The sequence below is a fragment of the Anthonomus grandis genome, chromosome 6 (assembly GCF_022605725.1).
Source record: "Anthonomus grandis grandis chromosome 6, icAntGran1.3, whole genome shotgun sequence".
In the NCBI taxonomy this organism is placed as follows: domain Eukaryota; kingdom Metazoa; phylum Arthropoda; class Insecta; order Coleoptera; family Curculionidae; genus Anthonomus; species Anthonomus grandis.
In genome coordinates, this window is record NC_065551.1 from 7,334,327 (window position 1) to 7,356,870 (window position 22,544).

At 32.6% G+C, this 22,544-nt stretch overlaps 1 protein-coding gene across 2 annotated transcripts in view; it reads left to right on the plus strand.

Moving 5' to 3' along the window:
• The window catches only part of LOC126737765 (enoyl-[acyl-carrier-protein] reductase, mitochondrial), an 83,362-nt gene extending 62,357 nt beyond the window's left edge, over window positions 1-21,005 (plus strand). The window contains exons 2-3 of one of the 2 annotated variants that reach the window (XM_050442809.1): window positions 3,929-4,340; window positions 20,327-21,005. In XM_050442809.1, the coding sequence (XP_050298766.1) occupies window positions 3,929-4,340; window positions 20,327-20,899 (985 nt within the window). In that variant the 3' untranslated portion in view covers window positions 20,900-21,005. Of the gene's footprint in view, window positions 1-3,634; window positions 4,341-20,326 lie in introns of those variants that run through there. The other variant, XM_050442808.1, reaches the window with a different exon arrangement.
• The last annotated feature ends 1,539 nt before the right edge of the window (window positions 21,006-22,544 follow it).

Consider the following 22,544-nt stretch of genomic DNA (forward strand, 5'->3'; position numbering starts at 1 on the left):
TTTAATATCATCAATGACTTTAGAAACAGTAATCTGGTCCACCAGGGCAAAATGAAAGGTGTGATCTACGCAAAACTTATGGTTTTGGTAATAGTTAATTTTGTTAAGACAAGCATTTGACTTATTGAAAATGCTTATGAAATAGTCATTAATTGTATTGGGCTGACCTAGCTCAATTGGTAGTTCCGATTCTGTTTTAATATTTAAGTTACCTAAACCTTTCCAAAGTCCCTTACCAGATTTGACACCTTCCAACTGGTGTAGATATGCCGCTTTTTCACGCCTGATGGATGCAAGGGCAAAATTACGTCTATCCTTGTAAAGACTCCAATTTTCAGGTGTCTTACATTGTTTATATTTCGTAAGTGCTCTATCCCTTTCATTAAGAATTAATTTTAAGTTATCTGTTAGCCATGGGGCTGGCTTTTTACTAAGAAAGTTATGTTATGTTGCAAGAATAAAACCTTTTCGTTTATATCTTTAATGTAAAATAAGTGGTCCCAAGCAATATTTTGCAAATCAGTTTCGAAATTAATTAAATTAAAATTCTTAAAATAACGGAGACTAATAATTTTTTGCTTCGGTTTTTCCATTTTTATATCTAAAGTACAGAATGACATATAGTTATGGTTACTTATATTTGAAATTATAGTGCCACTATTGTGACAAATATTTCTGCAACTTATAAAAATTGGATCGAGACATGTAGCTGATGAGTTAGTTATACGTGTAGGATCATTTATAAGTTGATTGAATCCGTGAGCATCTAGAACATTGAATAATAAATTTGGCTTAAGCATATCAATATTAAAGTCACCCATTATAATTGAAAAGTCATAAAAAGTAAGCAAATTAGGAATATATTCATCAAAAAATTCAAGTTAACTAATGTTAGTAACCCTTGTGTGGAGAGGACGATAAATCATAATCAATGCTACACTAGAGACATTTAGTTTTAGTTTTAGAAAAATAAGCTCAAAACTTACATCGATCTCGATGTTGACAATCTCACAGGGAATGACGGACCTCACATAAACCCCCACACCACCACCTCTACTGTTAACTCTATCTTTCCTATAAAATGAATAGCCGGGTAAAGATACATTATTGGATGAGATAGCTGGATTTAACCAAGTCTCTGAAACAATATCATATACCTACAATATCATATACATCAGTTTCTAAATTATTAATCTCTGCAATGCTAGGCAAAATAGATCTAACATTTGTATTGGCAATATTTAACAAAGAAGGCGCATTTTGAACCATTTAAGAAAAAAGAAACAGAAATCAACAGTTATAATTAATTTTAGATCTTAGTTTCGAAAGATAACCTACATATACCGGACAATCCTTGTTATAACGTTATTGGTGATTTATGCCTATTTTGCTTGTTTAGTCTAACACAATTTATACAACTCTTCTCACTGGACTTACACTCTTTCAGATTATGGTCCTTACTACATTTGGGACAGATATCCTTGCGCTCCCTACAGTCCCTACTTGTGTGGCCGTATCCACAGCAACGGTAGCACTTAATAACACGTAAATAGTCCTCAATTTTAGATGTCCTCCATCCAATAAAAATAAATTCCTTTTTGAGAAGCATTTCCCGAACCGTAGGGGAGACTTCAATTACCAAGTCATATATGTTATTCGAGTGCTTTAGCTTGGTAATAAACCTGATTTCAGAGGAAACAGCCTCCAAGTTATCATTTAAATCAGTGATGTTATTGATTATCTGCTCAGGTGTTTCCAATCCCTCCAATCGCACATCCCTTACAAGTAACCTTGGATTGTACTTTAGCGCTTCATCAATTTTGTATTTGTCGCCTACTGTAGCACTTAGAGAGGTTTTTAAAGCCTGTAACGATTTATCATCCTGACAATGGACAGCAACACCCCCACGTATTTTCCTGGTGTTATTAATATAAGCCTTTATATCCCCTGGATTGATTGAATGTGCTATTTCAGCCAAGATATTGTCCTGACCGTTTCCGCGATTGTTTTTGATAAGAAGAACAGAACTCGATTTTAATACATTATTATATGAGTTAGTAGCTGCTGTAGAGATATAGTTACTACTATTTGGAGGTCAGACGTCCCTTGATTTGGAATCATGTAAATTATGAGAATTAAGCACTGTTTTTTGCAACTCTATAGTATATTCAGAGCTTATAAGCAACTTTTTGGTTAATCTCTTCAGACAATCCACCTCCTTTTCTAGCAAGACATTATCACAGCTGGTGGCGGTTGAATTAAGAATGTGCTTTTTGTTACAATCATCACATAACCAGTGCAAGTTAGGATAATCAACGATTATTTTAAGCCATAAATCTCCAATAGTCACGCAAGAAGCATGAAATGTCAGCAATGTCACCTACTTAATTTCAATTCGAAAGGTAAAATCCATTTTAGGTCATTTTGGCACAACTCATTGTTTTATAAAACGACTTTAACATGTAGGTCACTATCTATTGATATTTGATTAATAATATTTATACAAGTTTAAAGTATAGAAATATAGTTTTGTATCTCCAACAATTTTTACATTCCACAGGTCAGATATTATTATATTTTTTGGGAATAATTACTCATAAGATATTGAAAATTTGTTATGAAATCAAGTTGCTCAGAGGCTCCATTGGCAAGTTCTTTATGGTTTTGTGGTTCACTATTTCTTTCGTCTGGACATTTTCTAGGAAAAAGCACTGTTTTTGTTAAATAAGCAGGTACATTTGGAAAAATTTGAGGCACTGCTGAGCAAACTACTCTTGCTTTAACTCTAATCTTAGTGAATGTGTCATCAGGTAAAAGATGATCATCTTCGCGGATAATATCATTCGGGTCAAAATGCTTGACACAAACCAACACAATATTGAGTAGGAGCCCAATTATCTCTAGGTATGGCTTTTAGCCACTTAATTTTAAGTGGTTTATCTTTGGGAAAGCCAGAAACAGAAATATTTAGATGTACATTCAGGAACACAGCAGGGACTTAGCACTTTTCAAAAGGCAAACAAATTCTTCAAATAATTCCTATATATAAATAAAGCTAATAGATTTACCTATACTTACTAATACTATGGGTTTTTCCTATCAGATTTCCTGCAAATATGTTTATAAATAAAATAATAAACTTGAAAATCGATAAATAGCACAATGACTCACTTAAGAAGCCGGCGGGCTCGACCTGTTTCTGTTTACAAATAAGTTCTTTATTTGTAAACAGAATACAAATAGAGTCCTATTCAAAATAATTATCTTTATAACCATTTATTACTGTTTTTATAGTATATAACACACCGACACTGGCTGGGAGATGTTACTAAGACTTAGTATGTTCTTAATAATAACTGCATTCACTTTCTTTTTTTTATCTTCTTTTCCGAAATTTCACTTAAACACTCAAATTTAAAAGATCATTCAAACATTATCATTTAAAAGTTCAAACGATCATTCGAACATTCAAACGATCCCCATTAAGTCCCATGAGAAATGAAATGAAAACGGATCTGAAAGCCATGTTGCCGATGTTATCATTTCGCGGCTGTGGCACTGCTCTAATCCTAATGATCGATTCCCCAACCTTCACCTAACCTCTCAATTTTTCAAATCAAAATATACTTAACCTAACCTTACAATTTAATTTATTTATATATATACATGTATATGTTATTTGTGACAAAGTCAACAAATAATACAAAGTCTTTGTTTATTTAAACTTCCATGGTAATTTTTAAGTGTAGTTTAACAATTTCACTAATTTCCAAAGAACATCATAGTTAAAAATATTGCCAAAGCCTGAAGCAGCAATGTCAGGCCTTTTAAACAAAACCATGGCTTTCCTTAGTTTTTCAAAGAATCGAGTTGTTTTATCTAGATTTCAAAGACTTAACAGTACCGTAGCTCAAAAACTCTTTTACAGAGAATATGGAGACCCACTGAAGGTTATACAACTTACTGAAACAGAATTGCCTGATCCCAAGCCTGATGAGGTTTTAGTCAAACTCCTAGCAGCTCCAGTTAACCCAGCAGACATAAATACAATCCAAGGCAAATATCCTTCTAAACCAGAGCTTCCTGCAGTCCCAGGAAATGAAGGAGTAGGCAAAGTAATTAAAGTAGGAAGTAATGTTATAGAGTTTGCTGAAGGTGACCATGTGATTCCTTTAAACCCCAATTTGGGCACCTGGCGGACTCATGTTTTGCTACCAAAAGATACTCTATTGCAAGTACCCAAGAAACTTGGATTGGTTGAAGCAGCTACTCTTACAGTGAACCCTTGCACTGCTTATAGAATGCTTAAAGATTTTGCTGATTTAAAACCTGGAGACACTGTAAGTATTTGATTATTATAATTTTATTGTAAAAATACATTATCATCAATATAAGCAATATAAAAACAGCAGAATCTCTGTATATTTTAAAAGACTTAATTTTGTCTGTCTGAAAAACATTAAATTGTGATTGTGCACAAGGACAAGGGGGATGTTTTGTTTGCAAACATATTCACTGATTCTCTGTTGTCAAGCTTACACAAATTTTCAAAAGAGAACATTTTCAGCTATATATCATGACATATTATAATGTTAATTCAACTTATTGGTATTAGGTTAATTTTGGTTTAAAAATGAAAAGTAGAAATAGGTATATCTTATTTTAAGAGCAAAAATAACATCTTCTAAGCAAAAAAAAAAGATTACACATTCTTATTCCTGAAACCTTTTCTAAAAAATTTGGAATGGTAACACCACTAGCAAAAGATGATGATGTCATCTTGCAAAATGTCATCTCATCAAAGGGCGTTGTGTTTACATTCAGCATTTGTGAAGTTCTGTATTTTTTTTTTAGTTTTTGGGTCAAAAAGATTGCATTTGAGTGTTTTTGTGAGCTGTTACGATGATAAACCAATTGTTTCCTCATTGAAAATATAGTTGAATTAAGTAAATCAAGTTAATAGTGATCTTGTTTTCATAAACAGATTTTATAATATTGCTGTGCTTTACTTTATCAGATGCGTTCTCCATATCAGTATAAATATTATCTACTAGTTGCTTTTCATTTAGGGCCTTGTGAACAAACTTAAAAAGCCATATAAGATTAGTTGATGTAGATGTCTTAGGTAAAAATCCATGTGTGTGCTCAGATCTGTTGAACTTTGAATTCATTATATGTCATCATATGCAATAATTAAGTTGAGAATCATAACTGGGCAATAATTTATTGCATTATTATTGGCACCATTCTTAAATAATGATATTACTTTGATTCATTGATCGTCTGATATGGGTATTTCATTATCAAATATAAGTGTTTCACAGAGTTTATTATTTTCCATAACAAGCTTGTTTCACTTTAGTCCTGTTGTGGATGCTGTTGAAGGTATGACATAATAAATTCCAACTCTGCTTGCTTATTTTCATATTGCTCAGGCTAAGCGGAAAATATAGCCTGGTCTAAGGTATCAAAGTCCTTTGACAAGTCAAAAAATATGGGTCATCAGTCACTTACTGTTGACTGTCAAACCAGTAAAGTTCTTCACAGAGGTTATTAGTTTCCATAACTTCGTGTATTGTAACAAGCTTCTTCCACTTTAGTCCTGTTACCTATAAGATATACTGAAATCTGTAAACTCTGATTAAAAAATATGTGAATAAGAAGAAAGAAAGAAAATGTGCTATATTACGTAAGACAACAAAATCTTGTGTACAAGCAACCTAAAAACTAAAAAATTCCAAATTCATTTTAAATTTCAAATTTCAAACAAACATAACATCTAAAACACTTTACCATAAAATTTACACACATTACCAAAATTAATCATAACAAAACAGATTGAGAAAAAAAAAGCATCTTTTTGATAAATTTCATTAAAAAATAAGTAAAGCTGTCAATAAAACAGAATTTAGAAGAAGTAAATTAAATTATTTAACAGGAAACAAAACTAAAACACTAAAATGATGTCAGAGCACAGGTTAAAAGGTATCATTAAAAAAATCGTCAAGGCTATAATATGCCCTGGATAATAAAAGTGATTTTAATTCCTTTTTGAATCTCTTAATTTCTAAAATTTATCTGATACATAGAGGAACATGGTTGTAAATTTTTTTGCTAAGGTATATAAGTGAGTTCTTGGTGAGGGAGGATGTAGGGATTGGTAAGGGAAAATCATTAACCTGGCGAGTCATATGACCAGTGTTAGAGGGAGGTTTAGGACATTTATGAATAAGAGTAGCTGTTTCTAAGATAAAAAGAGAAAAAAGAGTTAGGATTTTTTGAGATATAAAGAGAGGTTTACAAGAATCTCTTAACCCAGCGGAACATAGGTATTTAACTGCCTTTTTTTGAATCACAAAAATTATGTTTAATAATCCCTTGTTGCTTAAATCCCAAAAAGGCAAGCCATAACGAAGGTGGGACTCAATAAGAGAAAAGTACACTGAACGTGCAACTACCCCTCCCAGCTCATGCCCCGCCATTCTTACTGCAAAGCATCCAGAGGATAATTTTGATGCAAGATTTAGGATATGATCTTTGAAGCGAAGGCGACCATCAATGGTAATACCAAGGAACTTACAGCTTAAGTAAATCAAGTTAATAGTGATCTTGTTTTCATAAACAGATTTTATAATATTGCTGTGCTTTACTTTATCAGATGCGTTCTCCATATCAGTATAAATATTATCTACTAGTGGCTTTTCATTTAGGGCCTTGTGAACAAACTTAAAAAGCCATATAAGATTAGTTGATGTAGATGTCTTAGGTAAAAATCCATGTGTGTGCTCAGATCTGTTGAACTTTGAATTCATTATATGTCATCATATGCAATAATTAAGTTGAGAATCATAACTGGGCAATAATTTATTGCATTATTATTGGCACCATTCTTAAATAATGATATTACTTTGATTCATTGATCGTCTGATATGGGTATTTCATTATCAAATATAAGTGTTTCACAGAGTTTATTATTTTCCATAATAAGTTTGTTTCACTTTAGTCCTGTTGTGGATGCTGTTGAAGGTATGACAGAATAAATTCCAACTCTGCTTGCTCATTTTCATATTGCTCAGGCTAAGGAGAAAATATAGCCTGGTCTAAGGTATCAAAATCCTTGGACAAGTCAAAAAATATGGGTTGTCAGTCACTTACTGTTGACTGTCAAATCAGTAAAGTTCTTCACAGAGGTTATTAGTTTCCATAACTTCATGTATTGTAACAAGCTTCTTCCACTTTAGTCCTGTTACCTATAGGATATACTGAAATCTGTAAACTCAGATTAAAAATGTGAATAAGAAGTTTTATTAATATATCATTGCAGCCCTTAATAACATAGCCAGACAGTCTATCAGGTCCTATAGTTTTTTCCCTTAAGTTTTTTAATGGCATCTGAGATATTCTTTTATCAAATAATTTATTGCAAAAGTAATTTTTAAGTAATTTTTAAAAGTTAAACTACTTGGTTAATCAGAAACAAATACACAATTAAAATACTTTGCAAACTTGTTATGCAATATTTTTAGTTTCATATAAAGAGTTATTCTACAAGCTCTATATTATGTATACAGTGCATCCATAAAGTAGCAGATAAATTCAATAAAAAATAATTGGACCTTTTCTTAAAAAAATGCCTGAACCAGATGATTTTAATATTTGGTTTAGGGTTTTTCTACATAGAAATTAAATATACAGGGTGAATCAAAAAAAGATATGAAGTCATCAATATGTTTTTGAAATGGAAACCACCTTTTTTTAATGCAGAATCAGAAAGAACGCATTTTTTTAACAAAGGATATGGTATAAATGAATAGTGGTTACATAAGCAATTTTGAAAGAAAAATTATGATAAAATGTAAAATTAAAGAAATACCTATCTAAATTAAATGTTGGTATTTTGGTTTTTTAGTTGTTGTTAGTGTCAAAAAGTAAATGTATTTTGGTGAGACTATTTGAAGTATTTTTACATTTGCAAGTGGTGTTCATTCTTTTTGAGAGGCGAAAGCAGTGTGATCCTGCGTTTTATTAGTAACTACACTTTATTACCTACTGTTTGTATAAAATATGAGAAAATTAAACGAACGTGAAAGAATCGAAATCTTGTGCATGATTGAGATATATCGCGTACTCAAAAGGAGGTGGTTCAGTTGTTTAATGCAACTCATCCTGATTGGTCGCCTATTAGCCAAAGCATGGGAAGTGGGGTTTAAATAAAGTTTCGTGAATTCGGGCATGTTTGGGATACTCAAAAAGCTGGTCGGGGTTCAATAACTGAAGAAGATGAGCTTAAAGTTCTATTAATGGTAAAAGATAATCCCAAAGCCAGAATCACAGGCACGGCTTCTAATGTTAATTTATCAACAACAAAGCAAAGTTTCACCGTTATAAAATACTCTTACTTCAAGAGCTATTGGAAGATGATTTTGATCGGCGAAATTAATTTTGTGATAACAATAATTTTGTAAAACGGATAATATTTTCTGAGGAAGCAACGTTTACTCTAAAGGGCCAGACAGAATTGTCGATTCTAGGTGACCGAAAATCCTCATTGGCTCACAGATTGTCATACACAACACCCTCAAAAAGTCAATGTGTAGTGCGGTATAGTGGAAGGAAGAGCTTTAGGACCTTATTTTTTTGATGATACTCTCACTGATGACTCTCACTGATGACTCACTGATGCTTTACCCGTTCGCAATTATCTAGATACAGTTTTTCTAAATTGTTGTATAGGTAGACGGGGGTTCATTGAATGGCCACCCAGATCGCCAGATTTAACTCCCCTCAATTAATTTTTATGGAGATACCTAAAAAGTAATGTGTATGTTACGAAACCAGCAAGTTTAGAAGATTTAAAAGAACAAGTACGCCAGGAAATTAGAAATATTATATCAGATGTCATTAACAACGTTCATAAAGAATTTTTAAATCGCCTTGGTTATTGTCAGGTTGTTAACGGTGCTCAATTCGAACATTTAATTTAGATAGGTTTTTCGTTAATTTTCCACTTTATTATAATTTTTCGTTCAAAATTGCTTATGTAACCACTATTCATTTGTACCATATTCTTTGTAAAAAAATGCGTTCTTTCTGATTCTGCATTAAAAAATGGTGGTTTCCATTTAAAAAACATATTGATGACGTCATATCTTTTTTTGATTCACCCTGCATATTTAATTTCTATGTAGAAAAACCCTAAACCAAATAGCTAAATCGGTTCGTGCATTTTTTTCAGAAACGGTCCATTTCATTTTTATTGAATTTATCCATTACTTTACGGATGCACTGTATATGTAGATAGCCACACATGAAAATATTAAACCTGAATACAAGATTTCGCATCTCTTTTACAAAATATATAATTTTTCTATTTTTAATAAGTTTTAAATTTAAGTTTTTTTAAATTTATATAAGTTTTCATGAATAAAATAGAATATATTACTTGTCAACAATAGCTTTTAGAAAGATTAATCTACAGATTTTAAAGAGAAAGTGTGGTTCAAATAAAATACTAAGTAGGATTCAAATATTTGCACTAAACTATTGTGATAAAAGTTAAATACTACATCTAATACTGCAAAATGGCATAAAATGTAAAAAACATATAAATATTTTTTATTTTGAAACATGCATAGACATATTAAGAGCATATACATTTTGAGTGCTTATTAAATGTGTTGCAATGGGAAAGTCAAAATATCAAGTTTTCATGAAAAATGTTCCTTGTTTACGCAACAAAAACCCTAAGCCTTGGCCCAAAAGACCCATAGACTAAAAAACTACAAACACAAATGAAATGCACCAATTGTGTGACATCCAAGAGTAAACAAACCCTCTTTATAATAAGTTGAGTTAATTAAGCAAATATGCTGGCAAATGTAAATCAAACTAAAAATTTTGTCATCAAAACAAAATGGAAATAGTTTCTTACCAACTTACAGCTAAATTATACAGAAATATTAATTTGATTTGTGAAAATAGAAGAGCAATTTTTTGTGTAAATTGAAAATACAATATAGAACTTTTCTGAAATTAGTATAAAATACATCAAGTATATACAGGGTGATTCATTATCATGGTACATTATACATATTTATATGGGATGTCCCACTCCCGAGTTTTCTTTGGAGTTGAATTACTATAATATTTTGAGCATTCTATGTTCCTGCTTAAATACAAAATAGTAGTAACTTTGATTTATTAAATGGGATGCCCTGTATATTATGACTTTTTGTTTTTCTATTTAATTCTGAGTAGGTCTCCAATATAGTATTGTATATATGCATGTATTTTCAAGAAAAAAAAATATTTGTGATTGAAATGCAGATAGAATGAAGGTAAATTAAAGGCTTAAGGATTTTCTCATTGCATATTATTAATTTTTTCTAAAATTTCAACTGCAGGACTAATTTACAAAAAATATTTTAAGCAAATGATCATCTTAAACAAGGGAAAGCGAATATAGAACTATAGTAATCTAGAACTTTTTACACATACATTTGGTTTTTGCAACAATAATTAAATGTTTATTTTTTTTAATGCATTTTAGACTTAAAAGATCTTAGGTTTTCTGCAAAAGTGTTAAGATTAAACTTATTATAGATTCTTATAATTCTTATCAGTGGTGAGCAAAAACTAGTTGAAAGAAATGACTAAATGAAATGCATAAACGTTTTTTAACTTACTACCAACTTAGTATGTTGCATAGGCAACTTGACTACCAACCTTAGTATGTTAGACATAATTTAAAATGTATTGGAATTGCCACTAAACCCAAGATTTCCGAGGATTTGGAACATATAGTAGATAGTACCTAACATGAACTAATTAAAACTAAGTACACTTGAAGAATTAAGAGAGTAAAAAGGGTAATTAGATATCAGAGTTTTTAAAGCCTGCTTGAATTCCGGTAAGGATCCAATACTACGAATATGTTCTGGCAAATAATTGATTATTGTCATAGAGGTATTCATAGAACAATCATGCACCTGAAACAATCAAGTAGACATACCCTATAGAAGAGTAGAATGAACTGCTGCATAATAAATGGTTTTTATGGTAAAAGATTTAAAGAATTGACACAATTCCTTAGTTGTAAAATAACAAAATTACATTAAGCCAATTTGTTGCAGACTGATTCCACCTAAGGGTCAAATTTTCATCTACAACAATACTTAAAAACTTAGCAGAGTTGTACTGGATTAGGTTAAAAACAAGCTCCTATCCTAGATATCACGGATCAGAGTGAAGATTATGTAGTTTGTTTTTAGACTATTTTAACACACCTTTTGACTCTTTTTATAACATTTACTGGCTATATAGTAGAGTTTTATACTCTTGACCTGTTGACGTATCAACAGAAAGAGGCAAGTAATTAATAAATAAGAGAAAGAGAATGGGCCGCAAATACTGTGGAACTCCATTATCAATAAATTGCACAACCCAAAAGTTTGGTTTGATGCCTATTTCCTAGCCTAACAGTGTGGTTTCTATTAGATAATTAGGATCTCAGTTAGTCTAAAGCTGAACATGTAATGAGATATTTTATTTAAAAGGATGATGTGTTTTATGTGTCAAAGACCTTGACAAAATTCAAAAAAATACCAACAGACATTTCATTTAAAGTTATTTCAAATTCTGGTATGTAAAGATATAATTGCATCCATTATCGAAAGTCCAGCTCTGAATCCAAATTTACGTCCATACAAGTAATTGAAGGCGTAATATTCTTGGGTACAAGAAATAAAATATTCAAATTCCTTATAACTAATCCATATATTGGAACATAAGAGATTTGTATTTATAACAATTTTGTTTAACTGCCTTTTCCTGACTCGCAACACATCGTTCTGTTTTAGCGCATTCCGCATGCTATAAATGCCTACCTATACAAAGTGGTACACGTTGGTATGCAAATCTATTTATTTATAACATATACCAAGTGACCATATGATATGTAATATTGTTATAATAAATTAATATACAACTTTCTCTCCTCCTACCAAAAAAAATAAAAATTTCACTTATGTATACATTCATCTATTTACTATTTTGGTTATCCTTATTGGTCGTACATTATTACAATTTGAACTACTAGCACCTATTTCTGCCAAATATATATTCTGATAAAACATCATTTTCTGATAAAACAGGAACATTTTTATCACTATCAATATTACATTCGCCTGGTTTATCCGCTAAAATCTACATTTTACTTGAATTTTCACTATTATCATTTCTCATAACATTTGTTTCTGAAATACAACTGTCTTGAATATAAATTTTTTTAATTTGATTAATATGACGTTTCCAAATAATTCCATTTAAAACATGAATTCTTAGATAATATACAGACTTGCCAATTTTTAAAAAAATAATTCCTTTTATCCATGTGGATTTAGAACTCTATTGAACGAGTACCCTTAAGATATTTTTTTTTGTTATAGAACGTGTTTTTTTTACTTCATTATTTTTTTTAGAATTGTCACATTTACCAATTGAAGTATATGGCAGCATAATATCGAATCTAGTGCGCAAATTTCTATTAAACATTATACTAGCAGGAGAAATTCCAGTAGTACAATGCGACGCATTTCGAAAATCAAATAAAAAATTACATAATACTCTATTAAATTCAATTGTGTTTTTCTTTCCCAAAGCGTTTTTTAGAGCATTGTTTATAGTTTTAACCGAATTTTCTGCGGCGCAATTTTAAGAAGGGTTAAAAGGTGGAGAGGTTGTGTGCTTAATATTATTATGCAATAGAAAATTCTTGTGAACAGAATGTTTTAGCATTATTAAAAACTGACCTCGACTAATGTAATGCACAGTTATTAGCTAATATTTCGACGTCCTTGCTTAAATCCGTCCACCGAAAAAAGCAAAGCGCGAGGCTTTTCATTTTTACCACTCCCATATGAAATAAATGTAATTAGCTTAAAATATTTGTTTGCATTGTTAATGGAATTATAAGCCTATTATTCCACATTAAGCATTCCGATTCTATACTCAGTTCATTTCTTAGTTTACTGATTTTTTAACTGGCAAATGCCCATAAAAAACGTATTTTTTTATGTCAGAAAGTAATTCATCCTCAAGAGTGGCTGTTCTAATGGTTTCAATATGTATCGGTAAATCTGGATTTTTTGAAAACTAGTTTAAAAAATTAGCACAATTTTCATTCGACTTCACATAAAGAATTTCATAATTATAATTAGATAAAATTACTGCTTCTCTGCGTAATCTGTTTCCTCAGTATTGAGGAATATGTTTATCTGGATTGAAAATTGTAGTAAGTGCTTTTCAAACCGTCAAAAGAATGAATTTTCTTCCATATAAATATTGATTGAATTTAAACAAAGAAAAAATAATAGCGCTCTTTTTCCACCTGGCTATAATTTTTTCAGCAGCAGATTGGTTTGGTTTGGTTTTTCACTTTTATCGGGAAAAATATGCATAATTACTGCACCCAAACCACAATCACTAGCATCCGTTTCTAGTTTTACTGGTAATTTTGTTTGATAGTGTACTAAAACAGGTGCATATATTAATTTTTTTTTTAATTTGATTAAAAGCTTTATTACAATCTAGTGACCACACCCCGTCCACATTATCTTTTAATATATTATCCAAAGGATGCAAATTTCTCGCTAAATTAGGCACAAAAGTGCCATAATAATTTATAAGCCCTATAAAGAATTTTAATTGAGTGATATTGGAAGCACAAGGAGCATTTTCAATAGCCTTCACTTTGTCTAGCGAAGTAAGTAAACCATTTTTGTCGATATGAAAATCTAAATAAGAAACCTTATCCATAAAAAGTTGGCATTTTTCTAGGCTAATTTTTAAACTAGCTTTATTCAATATTTTTAATACTACATTCAATCTTTCTAAATATTGTTTACGTTTCTTACCACAAATTAAAATATCATTAATAAAAACGATTACGCCTTCAAGCCCTTCCAATAAAGATTCTTTAATTTTTTGAAAATTTGCAGATATACTTCTTACCCCAAAAGGTCTTCTATTATACTGATAAAATACTTTATGAGTTGAAATAGTTACTAACTTTTTTGAGCTTTGGTCTAGGCATATTTGCTGATAAGCACTTAAAAGATCTAATTTACTAAACTGTACATTATTTGCAATTTAATAAATAATTCGTTGATCCTAGGTAACAGAGACTGATCTATTTCGATGTCTGGGTTAATGTTGACTTTAAAATCACTACAAATCCTTACAGAACCATCTTTTTTTAATACAGGTACTATAGGTGATCCCCATTCACTAAAATCAATTTTAGAGATAATTCCCAACCCCTTAAGAGGATTTAATTCCTTCTCCACGATTGTCTTTATTGCAAACGGATGAGGACGTGCTCTAAAAATTTGATAGATATAGACCCTTTGACCTTGGAGAAAAAACAATGTTATATTTTTTTTATTAAATTTTGTACTTCTAAAGGGTAATCAACATAACTTAGATCAGATATTTTTAACTGAAACAAATAAAAAAATCACGTCCTAAGAGAGGTGAGCCTGCAGCATTTTTTATTACAAAAAAATTTAGGTCATGTGTTTTTTTGTTAAAACTAACTTTACCAATTATATAGCCTAAAGGCGCAATATTTAACGATTATAAATTCATACATAAAATATATAAATACATAAAAATCAGACAAATTCATACATATAACATCACCTCCAGTTTGTTGAATTCTGCTATAGGGTGAAGTCATTATAGTGTTGAATAAAAAGACCAAATCTTCACAAAAATTTTTTATTGCTCGTCGTGTTTCTGTTTATTAAAATTTTTTATGCCCATGTTAATATTTAAAAAAAAAGTTAACTTTAGTGTTACGAAAAAAATTAACAGGTGAAAATATAATATACACCGAATTACGAAGTTAATTTGATCAAAGTGGACTTTATATTTTGTTATGGTTTAGAAAACAACCGTAATAAACGCTCAACGTAAAAAATGGAAATGAACTTACATGTGGTTGTCTCGATTCCTTCCAGTGTGATAACGGGAGGTTTACTTATATTGTATTAAAACAACTTGTTTCCATCATGTCTAAAATAAGTCTATATTTTAATTTAATAATTTAGTACAAAGAATCCAAAATTACTTAGCTAAACTATTACACATAAAACAATTATTAATAAACATATTTCTACATTATTTGACATACTTCTGCATATGAACTAGCATGAACCCTGACTAAGCTATTGACTAATATATGTAATTATAGTAACATAAAATATTACGTATGTAGGTACCTATTATATGCTAAAATATAAAATAATCTGATAATGAACTTAATTCTAACTAATATTATATAACTTAAAGCCTCTATTATTATACTACACCAGTATGGGACCCCGGTCGCTGATATTGTCCGTTTAGGACAACTCCCTTAATTGTATAATTTTGCACAGTACTTTATTGTATTAAATTATAATTTGCAACTTTAGTGTATAAGTTAAAAACCCAAAATTCGACAGCGCGACTTAATATGTATGTTCAAGCAGACATTGCTTTTGGTACTCAGTCTTGCGCCTACAGCATCGACGTGACGTCGTCGTGCCTTACAGGATGCGTTGAGCATTTTATTATAAAAATAAAAGACTGATTCACGAAAAAAATAAATTTAGAACACGAAATATGTTCATTTAAAATAAGAAAATTTATTTCGAAAACACACGAAAAGAAAGATAGCTTGTCTTTGTTTTCGTGCATTTTTCGCAACGGCACCTTGCCGCCTTTATGGGATCTCTATGGGTTTCACGTTTTTCTTGCTGGGTAGAAATTTACCCGGTATTTGGATAGAGTTACTTTTATTTTAATTTTTTTAAATTTAATACGCCTTGAGCCACTACCACCGTTTGTTTCGTCTTTATCATGTCTGTACTCTGTACTGTACTAGTTTTAGTTCCTTTTCCATCTGAGCTATTTTAAATTACATCCCATCATTCTTTGTAGTTGTCTACAAAGATTGATTGATGGGATGTAGTTGTCTACAAAGAAAGTCTGCATTTTGCTTATTTTTTCCACTATATTTGGAATGCAATTATAGCAAAAGAATTCTTGATAATTTTTGTGCATTGTGTTTACAAATTTATATGTCAAAACTCTCTAAAATAATCACAGAATTTACATAATCCAGACTCCAATACGTAGTAAATCTTCATAAATTATATTTCATTAGCTACGTTGTTTCAATCTATGTACTTTGACTTTGACCAAGCACAATTTTTTGAACTTGAACTTGACCAAAGTATATGTTTCTTATGGTGGATGTTTTAAATTTTTGATATCTTGCAAAATTGAGTCCTGGATGCAATCTCTGCTATATCTTTTTTCCTGTTTTTGGTATCCAGGTTTTTAATAAGCACAAGTATGTACTAGCAATTGTTATCCTTCGACTGTTCTGTTTCCCTTACTTGTTGAATATATCGAGGAATTTCTCTTTTTGTTCTAATAAATAGTATGGCACCACAAAACATTAACATCACCTTCACTTAATCACCTTCATTAAGAAATTGAGCGTATCAAGTCGAAAATCAACTTACAACAATTTTCAATAATTTACAAATAGAGGTGAAGTAGAAATATATTTATATAAAAATAACGATCTAGGCTTTAACTTTTTTTTTAATGCAGGGACTAGACGAGACCGTTGCACAGAGTATAGTCGGGCCTCAGAACCTGATACAAGTGCCGATGATATGCCAAAAACATTAAAGCTGAAATAAAAGTTATTAAATTTTTATATATTGTCATATGTGGGATAAGAATACTTATCTGGACGTCTTTTTCGAAAAGAGTGTTACAGACACGTCCAGAGTGTTACATAATATGTTTGAACTATTTTTCTAACATCGAAGCCTTGCACTGTGAAGCTTTAAAATGATGCTGCCTCTAAAATACCGGATAATTATTTTTATAATAATCTTAGCCCTGTTGTGTCAAATGAAAAAAAAATTATCCAACGAGCTGAGTTTCGCTATTAGGATCATCATTCATCCACTCTAGCAGTCATTCGCTATTCAGCTAGTGTGAGAGCATACATTTTTCCAATAATTGAGTTGTAAAGGGATTCATTTTCTCTTATTTCCTACACTAAATGGTAGAAGAATGAAGAATGACAAAACACAGACCAAATGAAAATATCGAAAGAACTATCTAGACGAGATTTTTTATTTTAGTTCTGCTTGTATGGATATCTCTACAGACATTCTTAGTTCTTGATTAGAAAAAAACCTCAATAAACAAAAAGCTTAAAATGAACTGCAGTTTCTAATATTGATTTATTTTGAGAAAAATTAAAGGCAAATACTTAATTTATGTTTTACCTATCTATTATTGATTTATAATACCTTAGAAACGGAATATGTTATGGTAGCAATAATACCTGCTATCACACCTAGGGCATTATGATAATGTCCGGAAATTTTATTGCTTATCCAATTTTATTTCTCTGTTTGGTTAGCTGGATAGAGGCCATGCTCTCGAAACGTCATGTATCTGCCCAGCTCAACAACGAGATTGTCGAAACGTTGGCGGCTAGGGGCTGCCCGCAGGGAGGAGTATTGTCCCCTACCTTGTGGTGCCTTGTGGTCGACAGCCTGATAAATCTTTTAAACAATGCTGGCCTATACACACAGGCCTACGCTGATGATCTGGTAATCCTTTGCCCAGGGAAAGACGCCGTCTTAATGCGGGGCCCTATGATGAGAGCCCTGCGTATGGTGGACACATGATGCCTCTCGGGAGGTCTCAGGATTAACCCCAAAAAAGCAGAGCTCCTACTATTCACGAGGAGACGTAACTTTGGAACGCCTCCTGTTATACCTCTAGGTGGCTACTCGCGCATTGTGAGACCTCTTCTCACATACGGGGCTATCGTTTGGTGGCCATGTACTGAGAAAGCGAAAATTCGCGCACAACTGGACAGAGTCCAACGTCTTGCATGTCTCAGCATAACGGGTTCCATGCGGACGGCGCCAACTAGAGCGCTTGAGACTCTGCTGAGCCTTCCGCCTCTGGACCTCGTTGTGCAATTCGAGGCAATGAGGACTGCATACAGGCTATACGACCTCGGCGAACTACGTGCTGGCGAGACCGGTCACGCAAAAATTTGGTCACGGGCCATACAGGAATGTCCTCTCCTTCTGATGGGCAGTGACTGCATGGCTCCAGTGACTGTGGACTGCGAGGGATTCGTGACGCATATTGCAGGCAGAGAGGAGTGGCAGCATTCCAACAGACCTGCATTGCTAAATAGGGGGACCATCTGGTACACAGATGGCTCCAGAATGAATAACAGAGCTGGATCAGGGCTTATTGGTGGGATCCCACATACCAGTAGGGCATACTCGCTGGGGGAGCACGCCACTGTCTTCCAGGCCGAAGTATTCGCTGTATTAAAATGCGGACAGAAAATCCTAAGCTGCGGACACCGCAATACAGTCGTATCAATATACTCGGACAGCAGAGCTGCCATTAAGGCTATCACGGCCGCAAAGGTAAGCTCCAAGCTTGTACTAGAGTGCATAAAAGTCCTGAAAAAACTGGTACAGGTTGGATGCAGGGTCCAGCTCGTCTGGATACCTGGCCATGCAGGCCATGCAGGTAATGAACAAGCGGACTCTCTTGCCAGACTGGGATCCGCGAATGTGCCGATGGGGCCGGAACCCATAGTTGGTATCGCCAAATGCGTTGCGGTCGCATCAATGAAGGGTCTGCTGGACAAGTGGACCCACCGAAGATGGACTGGATGGACACCGAAGATGGAGTCCCCTGGTATGAGACAGGCCAAAGCGCACATAGGTGGGCCCTCTGCCTTTCTCACCAAAAATCTACTACGCCTAAAAAGACGCGAAATTCGGCTAGTGACAGGTCTTTTAACCGGTCACTGGCACTTAAGAAGCCATCTCCATACTATCGGTATTGCGGACAACCCGGAATGCCGATGGTGCTGTGAGGAGGATGAAACCGTTGACCATGTAGTCGGGGAGCCCAGCACTCACGCGCGCCAGGTTCAAATACTTGGGTAACACTTTCAGTGTACCGAGCGACTTTAAGTCCTTCAGACCAGAGAGCCTTATAGGTTTCTCTAAGGCCGTTGGGCTCTGGTAACCCCCGGTGGGACATGACGGGTCCATCAGGAGACCTATATGCACAACTGCCTTGGCAGCCCACTGTTTCGTCAATTCAATTCAATTCACCAATATGACTTTGTGTACCAAGTAGATATCATCAGGAACCTTCTTAATCAATTTTATTATTTGTTCTCTTTCCAAAACTTTAGACTTCTTCGGGACATATCCTTTCGACTTAACTTTTAAAAAAGATATGAGACGATGGTATTGCGAGATGTCTATATTTTTATAGACCATTAACGTAGACCTTAGGGTAGAATACTTGGTCCAGAGAGAGTTCGGACTGTATTTTTCCGACTAAAAATATTAAAATTTGTTAAGCATATGTACCTATTAAAATAACATCAATAACTTACTAGTTCCTGAAAATATGTCATTAGAACGGTTTCGGTTATTTGAACAATTGCGTTGGCATCTTTCCAAATACCAAATATGCCATATTCCCGATCATACTGTTGCCTTTATTTAACTGGCAAAAGATTTTCGGTCGCTTTTATGGCCTTTTCTCTTATATTTTGTGGAATTTCTTCCATTTTAAGCAAATATTTAAGCAAAAAATGCCAACTGACTAACTGACAGAAACATCAAAGTCAAACTTAAATAATCACTGCAAGTCACTTGATAAATTTCTGTAGGTAGGTATGTACGTATACCTACCTGTACACTTAGACCCTATTTTTTAATTAATATTAAAATTATTTTTGTTCATAAAAATCAATTTTTAGGTAAAACATAAAGCATTGTATGCACCACGGGCATTGTTAGACTCTAATGCCCATCAGGCGGAAACCTAGCCCTCGAGCCAAAGGCCCTCGGGCTGCTATTTCCACCTTCCGGGCATGATCGTCGTTACAATGCCCTTGATACATAAATAGCTATTACTAGACGTAATTTATATTTAACTAAGAACAATAATTAGATCTAAAGCAAATCCACCACCGTAATGCAAAAAAAACAGATAGCGTTTGAAAACGTAAAAGATACATAGCTCCAGAAGTATAAAAAATTATGACCGGAAAAAATAAGAAAATACTTTAACTGCTGAATATATTTAAATTGTAATCTTATTTTTTATTTGTAAGATTTTATTTATATGTACTTGTTATATTTTAGCAGAAATATTTGAAAATAACTTTTTATACAATGGTTTTTGTTCTTAGGTGATTCAAAACGGAGCCAACTCAGCCTGCGGTCAAAACGTGATTCAAATTTGCAGAGCTTGGGGCTTAAGGACCGTTAACATAGTCAGGGATCGCCCTAATATCCAAGAACTAAAATCATACCTAGCAAAACTAGGAGCCACCTACGTACTCACGGAAGAAGAGCTTCGAACGACACAAATCTTCAAAAATGAGTTACTCGATAAACCAAAGCTAGCACTAAACTGTGTAGGAGGTAAAAACGCACTTGAGTGCCTCAGATACTTGAAAAATAGCAGTTCCATGGTAACTTATGGCGGCATGTCAAGGGATCCTCTTACAGTACCCACTTCAGCATTGATTTTTAAAGATTTGCAATTTAGGGGGTTTTGGATGACTAGATGGTCTAAAGAGAATTCCACTAGCATAGATAGATTTGAAATGTTTTCAGAATTGATCTCTATGATGACCAGTAATGAGTTGAAGGGACCAGCTTATGAAATGGTAGATTTTAAGGACTTTAAAAGAGCTTTACTTAATACTTTGACTATTCGAGGGATGATTGGCAAGAAATTCATTTTGAGGTTCGAGTAATTATCTTATTTTGTTAGTTTTAAGCTTATAGTTAAGTTTGTTGTTGCTATATTTATGTTGATTGCTAAATCTTTTTTAAATAAGAAAATACATTTATTATCAATAATTTTGTCTTTTTTTCGTACAAATTATTTGATAAATAATATTTAATATAAATTGAAAATTTTCAGTTTCGTTTTTGTGACCCAATATCTTCAGTATTGCGGAGAGTTGTTGGGTGGGGTCAGAAATAAAATAGAAACCTAACCTGTTTACTTAAATGTCCACGTTTTGACTTATATTAAGTCATCCTCAGGACACTGAAATGGATAATGTTTTTTTTCAACAAAAAAAAACATTCAAGTAATACAAAATAATTTCAAGTACATAAAAAACATTGTTAAAATAAATGTTCTCTACGTGTACAAAAATTAAAACAACAAAAACCACAATTAAAATTACATTCAGGTACAATCCGTTAAAAAAAAATGTATTTTATATACATTACACCTATTACCTAAGTCTAAGTTTTTTTTAGTTATAATTAAAATACATTTATAATAGGAGCGTAGAATTATTTTTAACATGGGTTAAATTGTAGGTGTTATTGTGGGCAAGCTAGAATCAACAATAAGCCAAGAAACAAATGTTTTTATTCTTCCGAGCGTTTATTTATTTAAATTTTATGATTCGATGTTATGTTGATAAGCTAAGCATTAGTAGATAAGGAAGATGTATGTAGGGGTAATATGGGGAAAACCGACCAGACGGGCAATACCGACCAGGCCATTTTTGATCAAATCCTTTAAAACAATTTTACTACAGCGACACCTATGACCGCTTGCGTAATCTAGAAGCCAGTATTGTGGCCACCACTTTATCTAATGTTTATGGTCTGTGGTAAATTAAAGTTGTTTTTACAGCGTGTTGATGTATTATTTTTGTCCCACAAAATAGGTAAATATGTTAAAATCATTGTAAAATAGGGCATTTTTTTGATACTATATTTTAGATAACACCTTTTGAAGTATAGATTTTATAAATTTTTCCATGTAAATGTTTTTGATTTTTTGTAGGTTAGGGTAATGTAATAAGACTATAATTTCGGGTAAAATCGACCATACTGATCGGTTTTACCCGACATTGGTTGGTTTTACCCGATTATTAACAAAGTTTTTTTCTCCTAATAGATTTGTTTCAACATGCCTTTTAAATACCACAGGAAAACTAATCGAGCTTCCTGGAATATTGAAGACATGACGTCAGCCATTAATGCCGTTCAAAATAATACTTTAGGCATAAGAAAGGCCGCCAGAACCTATAATGTGCCCTATGGAATTCTACAAGACCCTCTTAGGGGAAAAGTTGATAATGTAAAAAAGCGCCTTGGAAGGCAGACAGTATTAAGTCCTGTTCAAGAGGAAGACCTAGCAAACTATATAATTAAAATGTCTAAAATGTTTTATGTCTTGTCTAGGTTTCAAGTCAAGAAAATTGCGTTTCAATTTGCAAATTGCGTTTCAATCTAATAATATACCTAATAACTTCAATAAGGGAAAAGGAGTATGTGGCAATGCTTGGTATTATGGTTTCTTGAAACGTCATCCTCAGATCTCCCTTAGAAGACCTGAAAGTACATCACTAACTCGAGTTAAGGGATTTAACA